General features: G+C 37.5%; 1 protein-coding gene across 12 annotated transcripts in view; it reads left to right on the top strand.

Moving 5' to 3' along the window:
* Positions 1-14134, top strand: part of PHLDB2 (pleckstrin homology like domain family B member 2) — a 65770-nt gene that overhangs the window by 39955 nt on the left and 11681 nt on the right. For 6 of the 12 annotated variants that reach the window (XM_048293703.1, XM_048293702.1, XM_048293707.1 and 3 more), the window contains 8 exons: positions 434-589; positions 1350-1460; positions 2196-2285; positions 5435-5578; positions 6403-6576; positions 7232-7372; positions 7950-8049; positions 13560-13595. In XM_048293703.1, the coding sequence (XP_048149660.1) occupies positions 434-589; positions 1350-1460; positions 2196-2285; positions 5435-5578; positions 6403-6576; positions 7232-7372; positions 7950-8049; positions 13560-13595 (952 nt within the window). The remainder of the gene's footprint in view (positions 1-433; positions 590-1349; positions 1461-2195; positions 2286-5434; positions 5579-6402; positions 6577-7231; positions 7373-7949; positions 8050-13559; positions 13596-14134) is intronic. The other 6 variants (XM_048293712.1, XM_048293710.1, XM_048293709.1 and 3 more) reach the window with 5 other exon arrangements.

The raw sequence follows: 14134 nt of genomic DNA, 5'->3' as shown, positions 1-14134 counted from the left end.
GCAGTTCTCTGGGGATACTGGTGTGATATTTTGTCCTTTTTGTTTGGAAAGCAGGTGCCCTCTGAGTTTGGCATGTGACAACCTCACTAGGTGGGTTCAGGCTTTGGTGGTGTCCCAGCTAGGCTACAGCAGAGCCCAGCCAGCTTGGGGGGCTCCACTTGCTCTGCATGCTGCAAAACAGCTCCCTCGCTCTGCAGGTGCTTCTTAGCAAGAGGCAATAGTAGGAGTGATGGAGAAAGCAACATCAAAATAATAATTAGCCCTATTTATTCTCTTATTATGAGAGTAGGTCATTAAAAGTATTGAGATCCTGGTGAGACATGTTGTAGGAAATATATAATTTTAGGTTGATTTTTGTGTTTGTAAGCATCTCTACTGTGGTATCAATGAAAGTATGATTACTTTTTTACATATTACTTTTTTTTTTCTTAAGGATGCTGATATTCTGGACATAGAAAGCAAACACTTTGAAGATTTAGAATTTCAGCAGCTTGAACACGAAAGCAGGTTAGATGAAGAGAAGGAAAATCTGACACAACAGCTCCTGCATGAAGTAGCTGAATATCAGCGCAGCATTGTCAGTAGAAAGGTAAGAGCACCAACACTCGATTAATTTGTTCTTTGTTGAGCATAAAGGCAAGGAAATGTATCTACAGCCTGCCCATCTGCAAGAAATAATGCAAAACATTCCTCTTTGAAAGAGTTTTTGAAGCAGAGCAAAGATAATGGCCCTGTGACATCCCACACAGATCAAATAATGCAATTCTCCAAGAAGAAAGAAATTAATAACATTTCATGCCTTGTTTACATATTTTATGTGAAAATCAAACCCTTTAATTTGCTCAAAAAAAGTACCAAAGCTTTTTCTTTTCCTTTTTAAGAAAGGAGAGTTGTACTTTCTGGACAAAACTACAGTTATTTTAGGGTTGTTATTGATTTTGCTGCTAAATGGTTTTGTTAAAATAATAGTAGAACACCAAATTAAGAAAATACAGTTATTTTAAAAATTAGTTATAAAGGTCCTATCTCAATCGATTAAATACCACTTTTTTTCAGAAATCAGAGGTTGAATCTCTTAACCAGTTCTGTTCAGTATATGGATGCTTGTCACTATATTATCAGAGAATATGTGCAATTATTCTTTTGTCTCTTGAGTAAGTTTTCTCTTTACTGTCTAATTCTTATTTAATTATCTCCTTCAGAGCAGTGAGCTGTCTTGTAAAAACTTCTTTTCCTGCTGCTTAATCATGCATATGAATAAGTGAACTTTCATGAATACGATCCTTGCTGCATGTTGTCTTGAGATTTGAAAATAAATCATGTAAGTTGTGATTTTCTTCTTATATTAGGAAAAGATTTCTGCTCTCAAAAAACAAGCCAATCATATTGTCCAACAAGCACAAAGAGAACAAGATCATTTTGTAAAAGAGAAAAACAACTTAATAATGATGCTGCAAAGGGTAAGTATTTTTTGTCTTTCAAGCATTTTTAGCACGCAATAGAAGAGCATTTCATAGAATAAAAGAATGTAGAGCACAAGAAGAGCATCAGTTGTGCAGAAACTAGCAAGTTGGTAATCGTGTGACAGACATTCACCTTTAAAAGAAAAAGAAACAATCTTTTGCAGTTAATCAGCAGGTTTCTTAAGAGAAAACACTGCTGGCATTTGATAATTACGAGTGTTTTAGAGGTGCCCCCTCTCCCAAGGGCTCAAGCAGAGGCACCCACCCACGTGCTGAAGCTGGAAGCCTGTGCTCCCTGTGTGGCTACCAGAACGGTGCACAGAGTGCTCAGATTTCTAGCTTGCAATAGCCCCTGCAAGGCCATGAGATGACTTCACATCAGCTAACATCTGGTTATTAAGAAGCTGGTGTGAACCCTTCATGTCTGTTTTATGTTTTACTTTTAATCGTGAGAGAAATCATGTTTTGTTCACTAAGCAGAGTCATCATTTTCAAAACACTGAAGGAGCACTTATGTGGTTTGGCTGTGGTTGTTAAATATTAAGTCTTTCATTTGCTTTTTGTTCTGTATCTCCATGTTTTTGTTCAGTTCTGTTCTCAATGGATGAAGCTGAAGCTCTGCTGTGCAGTTTCAGCTTTCTCTCCCAGTGTGTTTCTTCACATAGTTAAGGAAATGGCTAACATTTATTTTCACTATGTGGCTATTTAATATAAAATGTCTGGTTTTGACAGGAAAAAGAAAATCTCTGTAATCTGGAAAAGAAATATTCCACACTTTCCGGAGGAAAGGGATTTCCTGTCAGTCCCAATAGTCTGAAAGAGGTAAAGAGTTTCTCTGCTTTTGACTTTACCATAACTAACTTTTAATAATGCTTCATACAAAAGCACTTTAGTATTTCGTATTTAGTGAAGTCCTAGTCATCAAGTCTTTACAAAGTAATTTCATACAATTTTTTAAACTTATTCATAGAAGTCTAAATTCATTAGTGAGCAGAAATAGCTTCTCTTGACATTATTCCAAATGTAACTGGTATCACTTTAATCTCTTGCTGTGGAGAAATTATTGTTTTTATGTGTGTGGAGTGTGTGTATATGTCTAATTTTCTCAAAATAGACAATTAAACTTCATTGAAGTGAAGAAGAATGAGATCTAGGAATAACTGTTCAAGTACAAATATAGTTTGGTCTTATTTTTGCACTGTAGATTTTATCATTGCCTCCCCTCCCTTATTCTAAGGCTCTTTGCTAAAGCATGACAAATGTACATTTTGTTCTTTTTAAAAAGTATTGATTTGAAGACTTCAAGCTACTGTGGTTCTAAGATACGTATTGAGCTATTTATTTCACTTTTTTGAATAGTTAGAGTAAGCAAGAAATCTATGCATCTATGGCTGCTTCATTAACTTCTGCTTAAGAGTTCTGACTGGACTTGCTGGAACTACTTGTATTGAAGCCCTGAGCAAGGTCTGCCACATCTAATGATGTAGCTGTCACTCTGGGAAGTTGGGCTCTCAAAAGTCTAACACAACCACATATCCTTTCAGCACCTGGGAATTGGGATCTTGATTATCTGATCTCCAAGTTCCTGGTGTGCAGTTTCCCATGCCCCTGGGATTGAGCACCCTTCCTCGCTCGCTTAGACTTTCAGTGTCAAGGTTCTGACCTGGACATCTGACCTCCCACCAGGACATCTGGCAAGTCTAAGCTTCATTATTTTTCCTTTTGAGATGCATCTGAGCATTCTCTCACTAGAGAATGGGTGCTATCTGGTTGGTTTTTATCACAGACACATAATGGCTTGTTTACTTACATACTTCAAAATGCAACTACATTGAGTGAGGCTACACTTTTTAATGAAATGCATTATTCAGTAGTGTCATTCCCATCACTGCAGTGAAGTCAGTTAGGACTTACTCCAAGGCAAATAAGAGGAGGAACAGCAAGGGTTATCTGTTTCATCCTCAGTGTTTCCACAGGCTCTGTCCTACAAAAGAAATGCCTTTGCCAAATGTTGTGTTTGTCTCGGCCCAGTTTAATTCTTTTCCGGCTGTCCTGGCACCTTTGAAAATCAGGCACCAAATGGCAAACAGGCTTATAGAGACTGCTGGCATAGCAGTTCATTTCACCATAGGATTGCTCATGCATCAGTCGAGTCTGTGGTCCAATGTTTGCCAGCCCTCTTCACCAAAGCACACATTTGTAACCCTCTTCCATTCATTGTGAGCTGAGTCACTGCCTGCAAGAGAGTAACGCTGCCTCACACAAAGAGGGAGGATGCTTATCCCAGTACTTAAATAAGCGAGGAAAATCAATGCTGTTTAAAAGTTCAGCATTGACAAAATGACTTGGATGACTAATCTGACTTGAAACCATTTATTTAATTGAATGTAATAGGGGCCTGAACTAGCACACAGTCATTTGTTCTTTCCTTGGTTTTTTATCCCCATGGTGAATCCTCACTGGTGTGAGTCAGAACTGAATGTTTTTCATATAATGGCCAAAGTGTTTATATCTTCAAAATGACACAATGTTGCATTATAGACTTGCTGAGTTTTGCTTACTGATAAACTGCCACTACAAGATGATTAAGCAAGTTTTGTTAATTCATACGGGACTCTATTTTACTGTAGTGTTGTCACATGTTTTGAGAGATAAAGTTCAGTATCCTAGCCAGTTTCCTCAATTAATGGGTCATCAAATAATATAAGAGTTAAGATTTGCCTCCCATTTGTAGAGTGCTTTGTTCACTCTGTATGTATGATACATGATTTTCCAGAATTGTCTTATCTGCTTGAAATAACTGATATCATACATTGAAAATTATGCTAATAGATAGTAATGTTGGTATTTCTTTTCAAATTGTCTTCTATGATCATTACTAAATTTAGGCATTTCTAAAAAGAAGAAATACTAATAGCAGTCTGGCTTCTCTTATGGAATTGCTGAAGTATACACACTGGTATGTCACTATGTTGGTGCAGTACTAGAAACACAGCCCTTGCCACACACTGTCAGAGTGAAAGCAGCTTAACATCTTGATTTAAAAATAAACATATTTCTAGCTCATCTTTATAACATTGCTTCAACAGTGATTTATTCTTCCTTTGGCATAGCCTTGTTTTCTATGGATTATGACATTTGACTTTGTACAGCCTGGTATCCTATGCACAATGGATTAGAATCCATATTTTACTTTTTAAAAAACATTTGTCCATTTAACACCGAAATACATGCAATAACTATATTGTGCCATTATATCTTAAATCTGGTTGCATAAATCTTCTTGCAGGCAGAAGCACACTGATGTTCCTGCCATTTCTCAGTCCATCACCTTCTGTATGACTGGTTAATTTAAAAAAAGGGAAGCAAATTGTAATGGCTTCAGGGCTAACACTAACAGCATCTTAGCTGGGGTCTTCTGGTAATATATAAAAGCTAGAAGTGTCTTCCAGATGACGCAAATGGGAGATTTGTTAGTGTAATTTATGGCAATGACTTGTCTTTATAAAAGTTCTTCCCAGTTCTGTTACTCATTTGATTTACTCAAATTAGCTTAATAGTTAGGCAAGAAACAAATCAGGTTATTTTATTTAATCAGAGACAAAAAACAAATTAAGATATAAAGATAAGATTTATTCTTCCTTTTCGCCCAATCTGCTTTCCTGAGAAAGAGCTACATAATTTCTAAAGGGTGTTTGCATTTTAGTAAAATCTTTTGGACACTTAATGTACATTTCCATTTTGATTACACAAATGTTTTTGGAATTTAATTAAGAACAGTTTTCAGAATCCAGGTATTTAACATTCGAAAATCTTGATGCTAATTTTATTTTATTTATGATTAAGTATTTCAATGATAACAAATATTTGGCTGAATCACTCTAAACTAACTTTCATTGTACTGGATACATTAATACTCTTGCACGTCTTTTGGCTTTTGCTCCTTTTAACTTCTGAATTCCTCCTTTTAGGGCTATATCAGTGTAAGTGAAATTAGTGAGCTGTATGGCAATTCCACGAATATATCCCCTTCCACTCAGACCCCCTCAGATGTTGAAGCAGTTGCCACTGAGCCTTCCACGGCTGTGCTGACGAGCCAGCCACAAAATAAAGAGGTTTGTTTGAGAGACATTTCCCTTTGTTTGCATTGTTCTTTCATGGCTGCCTTTTTATTTTCTTCATTTTTTATTTTTTGGTAATTCAACATGTAACAAACTGACCCTAAAGCAAACTGCTCTCTGCCAGTTACCAAGTCAGATAACAGATTTAATAGTAAAGCTGAAGGACTGCTCTAGCTGTAAAGTGTCTTTGATGAGGTAGATGGGACTCAGAAGGCAAAAAACCCTGAATTCTTATGACCCAAGCAGCACTAAGTTACAATCTTTGCCTGGCAAACCCTATAATGTAATGCACCTCTGGGAAACAGTCTGTGGACAAGCTTATGACAACTTGATTAGTAGTGTCCAGGTGTTCATTTTGTGTTTTGTAGCTTCTTTCCCTCCCCCCCATGTAAAGTGGTAGAAGTATATCTTGAATAGTTATGGGAGATGAATAGCTTCTACCCATCTTAGCTGTTCCATGGAGTCTGTCCAGTCTGTCCTCTAGCTTACTTTCTTTTCCTCATTCCTTTGAATATTTTTGCCTTTGTAATGACTAGAGCAAATTTTGAATAAATCTCCTTTTAAAGGAACAGAATAACCTTATAATTGTAAAGCCACGTACCTTTGCATTGCAATAAGGCTGAAACTGGTTTAGCATTTGGTATTTGTGTGCTGCTTCTGGTAGCTCAATATGCTTTGAGAGTTGCAATAGAGCACACCTCCTTTCCTGCTAAACACTCCAACAAACACAGTGCTAAAACTGCAGCTTGTATGTGCCGTATCTTTTGAGAAATTCCAAAAAGAAAACACTGTGTGTAATTTCTCTTTTTTCTATAAAGCTAAGATCACCTCTCTGTTCTGGATTTGTGTTTCCTCACTCTCTTTCTCCTCGCTCTATTGCTCAACTTCCATCAGTCCATTGGCCTGAGGTCATGGCTACTCATGTAGATCCTATTCCTTTATCTGATACACCTCCACCTCTGCCAGCTAAGAAACACCGCAGGCAACAACAGGTAACAGATTCAAAGCTGGTAACTTGGGATTATTTTGTTTTGTTTGCTTTTGTTATGGTGGCCATGAAGTTGATATATGTGTGAGAACATTAGAGTGATAGACTGTAAGTTGATTGTGCTTGCAGAGTGTTGCACTTAAAGGCACTGCTCATTTAAAAATCAACATGCTGTATTATAGAATGTTACTGAACAAAAATTAACCTTATATTAATAATACAGTGGCAAATATTAATATTCAGGAGCCCTTGTAACTGTCAGAGGCCCTGCAGCAATAATGTATGTATGAACTCCTAAATTAAATTTTCATATACATTTGAACAATGCCTTTTAAAAGCTGTATGGTTTTAAGCCACCAATTGATTAGAATAACTTCTAGGGGAAAGTTTTCCTTTGTAATTGGGTTCCACTTGTACACTAGACTTGAATTTTTAACACCAAAGAAAAGGTACAGGGACATGTACATAAAATGTGCACATGAATTTAATGCATTTTTTTAATCACTTTAATGTGATGGAAAGCACTGTGAAGCAGGAGGTGCTCTGTATGTTAGATTTTGTTCTTTCCAGACTATCATCTTCAGTATTTTCCATATAGAGTATAACTGAGCAAGTGCATCAATTCATTTTGTCAAAACTGTAATGAATTCCCCGTGAAGCATTTCAGAAATCTGGAGGAGCGCAAGAAGCAGCACAGGGAGTGCACGTACCTGAGCGATACTTTACCCCGCAAGAAAACTGCCCCGTCTGTGTCTCCCCACTTCAACAGCGCCACGCTGGGACGCAACATCACAAACAAAGTACGTGGCTGCTGCTACTCACAGCCTTCCAGCCTCTGCAGGAAATCCTGTGTTGTGTTAGAGGGAAGGCTGGGTAGCACCCTAAGCATTATGTAACCCCCCAAATTCACATATCAAGTTGACTTTGAACGGACTTCAGGTTTATTAACAAATGGGAATGTATATGAAACCCTCTGCACTTCCAGCCATTCTTCTGACCTCTGGAAATGCCATGCTGTAGTACATTAATCATAAATGCACAATTTCTGTCTCAAGGATTGTATTTTCAGGCTGGTTTAAATTGATTCTAGAGACACAACTTGTTTTCTTTCCTGCTGAAGGCCTCTAAATGGTAAAGTTATGTATAAAGTGAAAATACTCTTTATTTGTGACATGGTAAATCAACATACAGCAGGAAGGTGGAGGTACTACTCTGAAAACATTTTGGCCTAATAGAGACTGTACATAATGGAAATATCCATGGCTGATTGATATGACATGACATTAATATCCATGACAAAGCACATTATTTTGCCATTGCTGATAAAATAAGTGTTGAAATACAGTTTTAAGCACGTATTTACAAAATTTCCTGCAGGGACATTTACCATTAGGACAGAGCAACAGCTGTGGCAGTGTACTTCCTCACTGCCTGGCAACCATGACCAAAGACTCGGAGTCGAGAAGGATGCACAAAGGTAAGACCTTTTCATTGTTTCATTTCTGTTTAAAATCAGTGTTCAATTCTTCATAAATAAGCCTGAAACAGACAAACAGACATGTAAAATAAAAGTTTACTTCTTGGTGACAAAAGCAAGCTCTAAATGTAATTGATTTTTTGATATTGGCAAAATAAGATGTTAATATTAGGACGTAGGTGCATGTGTAGTTTTGAAGTACATGGTCACCAAATATAATCCAGTACACAAGAAAAGTATATTGAAAGTACACATTGTGTTAACTGGGTAATTTCTGTGAGTGATTTTGAAGCAATATATTATATGTTCTTTCTTTTTTTCCTTCCCTTTTTTTTTTATGTTGGGATTTAAAAATTGTTTTTCACAGGCACATGTTTTTGCTTGGATAAATTCCCCAGAGAGAGATAACTTTAAGAAGCTGTGACTGTGGTATTATAAGTGGTCTTAAATATTTGGGCTACAAAATAGGAAGGAAGAGAGCTGTTCTGTTGTGGATAGATGGCTATGTTTTTTAATAGGGATACAGCAATTGCAGATCCAAAAGCAAGCTACACCTCTGAAACGTGATCTTGTAGGCTATGGGATTCTGTGTCTGTTGTTTGTTGACTTGAGTCAATACACCTATTTTCTGCCTTAATGAGATGTATTATTGATGTGTCCCATCTTCAAAAGGAAGCACTCCTCAGTGCCATCTGTCAGTTTATTTTCTTTCCAGCATCTGCATCACCATCATCAATATCAGTGCAAGAGGTCCTTGTGTAGAACTGCACTAACTGAGCCTGAGCTGAGCTAGATCCACCCCGTTGTTACAGGACTTGTCAGAGCTTGCAGCTATTAAAGATCACGGCAATGACTGACGTCAGTCATATGCACCAAGATGACTTAATGCAGGGATGGAACAAGCAAGCTGAGAAAGGATCGTGACTTACTACAGCCCCTTTATAGCGCTGATCCAGTTGTGATTTGTTGGTTTTGAGCTGTAGTTATGCAGCAGGCCTTACACAAGTCTGCAGTGTTGTGGCTAACTTACCTTTACATATTTCAGGTACAGTACAAAAGGAGCTTCATGCTCAGCTTGGAAAGCGTCCTTGATGTAACACGTGTGCAAAGGTGGAATAGCTTGCAATTACGTTCAGACTCACCACTGTGATGTTATTTCTGTCTGAAAATCAATAGGGATGTTTTGGCTAAACTTTGACAAGAGATCAAGTATTTAAAATTGGAAATATTTCTGTAAAACGGTTGCAAAGAGTGTTAGTGTGTGACCTAAAACACAACTTTAAAGTGTTACCAAACCTAACACAGGCAAGGGTTTTAAAAGTAAATCACTTCTAATGTTAAATTTTTTGTCACGGTGTAATTAAGACAGTCTAAGAGTAGATTTCTTGTCTTAAGAGTGAGAAAGAGAGAAACCTCACGAATCAAAATCGAATTATGGCATGACAAAGAAAAGAGGCAGGGGAGAATGAGCAAGATATATTCATTGGGGCAGCTGGCATAGCACTTTTCGTATGCCGTTGAGGAATCATGTGCTATACTGCTCATCATACTAGTTGGCTGTTATTTTTTGAAAGATCAACAGTTTGAATGGAAATAGAAAATTATGAAGAGAGCCTTAAGGGATTAATTTGTACTGGGAAAAAGAACAGTTCTAGATGTCCTCTTCTGAAACATTAGCTTTGCCAAAGGGAAACAATGCTGCTGACAGGTGCTTTATTTGAACTGTCACAGGATTTTCAAAGAGTCGTTAACAGGAAGGATATAGGAACACAAGGATCATTCGTGGCCTCTCTTAGTACTTACTAAAGGGTTTATTCCCTTTCTGTTCAACCTCAAGCTCCTTGAATTTATTGCTGTTGGAGGAACTTGAAGAGTATAACTGCTTTTGCACTGAAGTGCCATGTTTCTAGGTTGGGGAAAGCTCCTTTGTCTGGGTAACACACCACAAAAGTGTTTGCAGGGCTCTTTCTGCACTGCAGTGCAGAACTCAGCAAGGACAGGAATATCCAAGCCAGGTGGCTGGAGTCAGATCCCAGAGAATTTCTATCCAGCTATACAGAAGGGCTGGAAAAAACAGTCTTCAAGCACCTTTCATTCAGCTTCACAGGTAAAGCCTTAATAAATGTCATGGTTTGAGCAGGGAAGGGACTGAGTTTAACTTGGTGGGATTTCTGGTTTCCCCTCACACTTTATACCCATGCTCAGCACACAGAGGGAAAACAAACTTTCTTCAAAGTCAAAAGTAAAGAAAATGCATTTCTGTGGAACAGTGAGATTTGGGTCATGTTTTGAACAGGATGTACTGCTTCAAAGCACCACACAAGACCACTGAAATGGAATATCAGCATCCATTAAAATTCTGAAATCTTACTTGTCTTCCACTAAAATCAACGGGACTTGAGACTGAGTAACTAAGATTAATTTCAGCAGACATCTTTAAATACATCTTTGAAAACCAAGCCAAATGTCATGTCAATGAATGTCCTTGGAGATGTTTTTTTATTCCATCACCAATGATAAATGTTTATTTTATAATAAATACAGATAATTTATTATAAAAACATTCTTGAGGTAGATCAGGTTTGCCTTTTCAGACTAAGTTAATATTTTTCAGAAGATTTATGAACAAATCAGTGGAACTCCATAAATGTAAAGAGTCTGATTATACTGATAAATACAAGCTCTCTAATCTTCCTGCTCCAAAAGTTAGTTGTTCACCTAAAAAAGGTGATGAATAGATAAAAAGTGTTCTCTACCTATCATGTGTAGTGAGTCAGCTCTTGCTTTCCCTGCATTTCTTTCCCCACTTGACAGGTTTTTCACTCCATCAGTTTTCTGTGGTCAAGGTGATATATTGCAAACAACATGGGCGTCTTGGCTTCCTGATACCTTGGGCATAGGGCTGCACCCAGTGCACTGGAACTGGGCTCAGTGGTGAGCCAGGGTCTCACATGATAAATGCCACTTCATCCACTCAGTCTGGAGTCCTGGCTATCAAGCAGTGACCCACAAACTGCTGTCCAAAGAGGATGATGTGCTCCAGAAGTCCTATTAGTAGGACCTGTGCTCCTTCAGGCTTGACAGCATTGAGCAAAGTTCTAGATCAGATGTTCTGGTGTGTGCATATAGATCTGAAAACAAGTCTATTCAATGCTGGCTGGAGGCAGCAGCAGCTCAGCTGGTTTAAAGATATTATCTGAGTGTTATCACTACACTAGTCATGGTCTGAATTGAGTTTTCTCCAATATGCTTTCTCCAGTTTTTCTTATTTCAGTCCAAGAAGGTAAATGTAAAAGTCTGAGCTGAAAAAAAAGCAAAGTTAAAAGTGAAATCAAGAAATTAAGAGCAGCAACTTGGGTTTGAACATGGATTTCAATCTCATTTGTTTTATGAAGAAACAAGTATTATCTATGAATAAATTTTAGGCTGGATGCAGTAGTAAATATTTTCATAGGTTTTTAATTATTAAATAGTCTGTATTCCAGGACTATCAAGCGGTGTTCAGTCAGTCATGTGAGTTCAATAATTGTTATGGAAAGAAATAGTCACTGTCAGTAATCATAGCTTGAGTTAAGAGCAACTTAAATGTTTTAGAGGACACATATTTGTTTTAAATCATTAGTGGAAAAAGGTATTTCTTAGCAGCCATTCATGAGGTATTTTTGAAGGACTGTATTTATAAATTCACGTGCTGTGTACATGCCTTTGTACCCAAACCATATGCAAAAACAGAATGAAGAAGCTGCTATTTGGTACAATCTTGAGACCTCACCCTGCACAGTTGGAGGCTTGGGGCTCACAGGGAGTTCTGGGTGCCAGAAGCTTGCACAAGGACAGGCAGGAGCAAGGAGGGTTAGCTAATGCAGTCCCATGGACTGCAGGATGGACTCCAGAAGGGAAGAAGGAATGGTTAGCTGGGAATTAAGGTGTAAGACCAGACACAGCACTGGGAACAAAGCTGTTGGGACAGAGAAGTTAGGTACCAGCGAGATGATTATTTCTGTCCTTTCTAAGCTCTGTATAAAAAAAAAAAAACCAGTATACTGCAAGCAAGGGATATTTGTTCAAACAATTTAGAAATTTTTCAAAGCAGTCTGCCTTTTTTGTTTGTTTTTCACTCTTTTTCTTGTCAAACTCAGGAAAAAACAGAAAAGGTATGAAAACATCCCTTTCCCTGGCTGTATCTCTCATGTGATGTTTTTCCAAAAGTACCAGTTGAATCAGCACTGTCAAGTAGTTCCCAGACTCTTGAAAAACTTTTAACTAATGGTTAAATAATGATAGCACTTCAAAAATACTTTTTTTCCTGCTGTCAAATAACCTGTCACAACAAAACTTCTGACTTATGCTGATATCTGCAGAGCTGTGGCTTTGCACAGGCCTAATTTTTTGCTTCTTTGCTCATAGCCACACAAGTAGAGCAGAAAATTTAGAAGTCTTTGCAGATCTGTAGGTGACAATGACAAGGTAGACAGACTTCGGCTTCCTACTTTGGCATGTTTCCACACAGCAAATGTATCTTGACATGTTAATGTCAATCTTTAAAAAGAAAAAAAAAGAGAGAGAGAAAGAAGAAAGAATAGGAATAAAAGAAAAATGTAATGGGATCATTTTCATAAAGTACTATTGGGTTTTTTACATACTTGACAGTGCCACTTTTAATAACAGCTTTCACTTTTAGTTCTACCCTCACCATAATTTTGTGGTGGTATACCTGGCTCTTGTGATTCTGCAGTAACTCCTTTGGAATGTTTTTCTTTGATGACATGGCTTTATGGATAATTGCAATATTTTTCTCAACACTGTGGCTGTTAACATTGTTAAGTTTACGGGTTTGCTGCAGAGCAGTGGAGCTCTGTAGTAAAACCAATGCAACAACAAACATTTTAGCTCCTGTATCAGCTTAGACTTGACTGATACTAATCTTGGCTTGTAGGAAAATTTTAGTTAAGTACTGGATTTTACAAGGAGTCTAATATTTTTAAGTGCATGTTGTGTAAATAGGCACCTGAGCAGTTAAAAATTCCTTGAACAACAGATGGTGCCTGCCCAATGTGTAGGTGTGGCTGTGATGGAGGCAGCTTGGTTGTGAAGCCTGGTGGTGTTGGTACACAGCTGATCCTGAGCTTTGAGCTGCCTGTTGAAGATAAAAGGAGAACACTGAATTATGCTTTGTTTCCATGAATGCATCTCATTTTGCAACCTAACAAATGTTGATTTCTTGCAGTGTTTAGTTACATTTGCATGATTGCATAAATTTAACTGATAAATGTTTTCCTCAAAAATGTGTTCTTTATCTTAGGGGATAGAGCATTTGTAGCACTGCTATGCTGCTCTATGCCTTTTAGATGGGTTTATTTTTCAGTGAAATATAAAATATGGAATTAAGATTTCTGAGTAGGCAAGGATTTGTAGAGGGCTCAACAGAAAAACATGCATTTGAATAAAGTTTTTCAGTAATTAATTTTTTTCTCTCTTTCCCTAATGAATCACTGATTACCATTTCACAGAAGCAATTAGTCATTCCAAAGGTTCGAGCATGAAAGGTAATTGCTTATCTGCAATAACAGAGGCATTTGTCAAAATAAGAGGGGAAAAAGCAAACTGCATATGAATCAGTAACACCTGTGTTGTGTGATGCTATTATTTATGACTACTGAGGTGTCTTTGTGTCCCTTTTGTCTCTTTTACTAATCGATGCAATTGAACTTTTATTGAAATTTAGTGTTCTTTTAAATGGCAAATGAGTCCTATTAGTTCCTTAGAAACCAGCTTTAACTATCTCCAAGAAAGTTTTATATGGTACAGAGGGAAGTGAGGAGGAAACTAACTTGGAAATGCTTGTAGGGCACAGTTTCTTTAATGACATGCTTTAATCATTCAGCTGCAGACACACTTTTCAGATAACTGCAGTTGTTGGCTCTATGAACTGGGACTCTCCCAGCTCTGGCATGGCAAAAAATACCAGAGAGTAACCTTGTATGTACAGATAGGGAATGAGAATAAGGCAGAAAAATATTTGCACTTTAAGCATGTTTTCCTCACATTGGTGTCTTAATGGTGTCTAGTAAAAACTTTTATCTGG

Source organism: Corvus hawaiiensis, chromosome 2 (genome assembly GCF_020740725.1).
Source record: "Corvus hawaiiensis isolate bCorHaw1 chromosome 2, bCorHaw1.pri.cur, whole genome shotgun sequence".
NCBI classification, from domain to species: Eukaryota; Metazoa; Chordata; class Aves; order Passeriformes; family Corvidae; genus Corvus; species Corvus hawaiiensis.
This window is presented reverse-complemented; position numbering and strand designations above follow the sequence as displayed.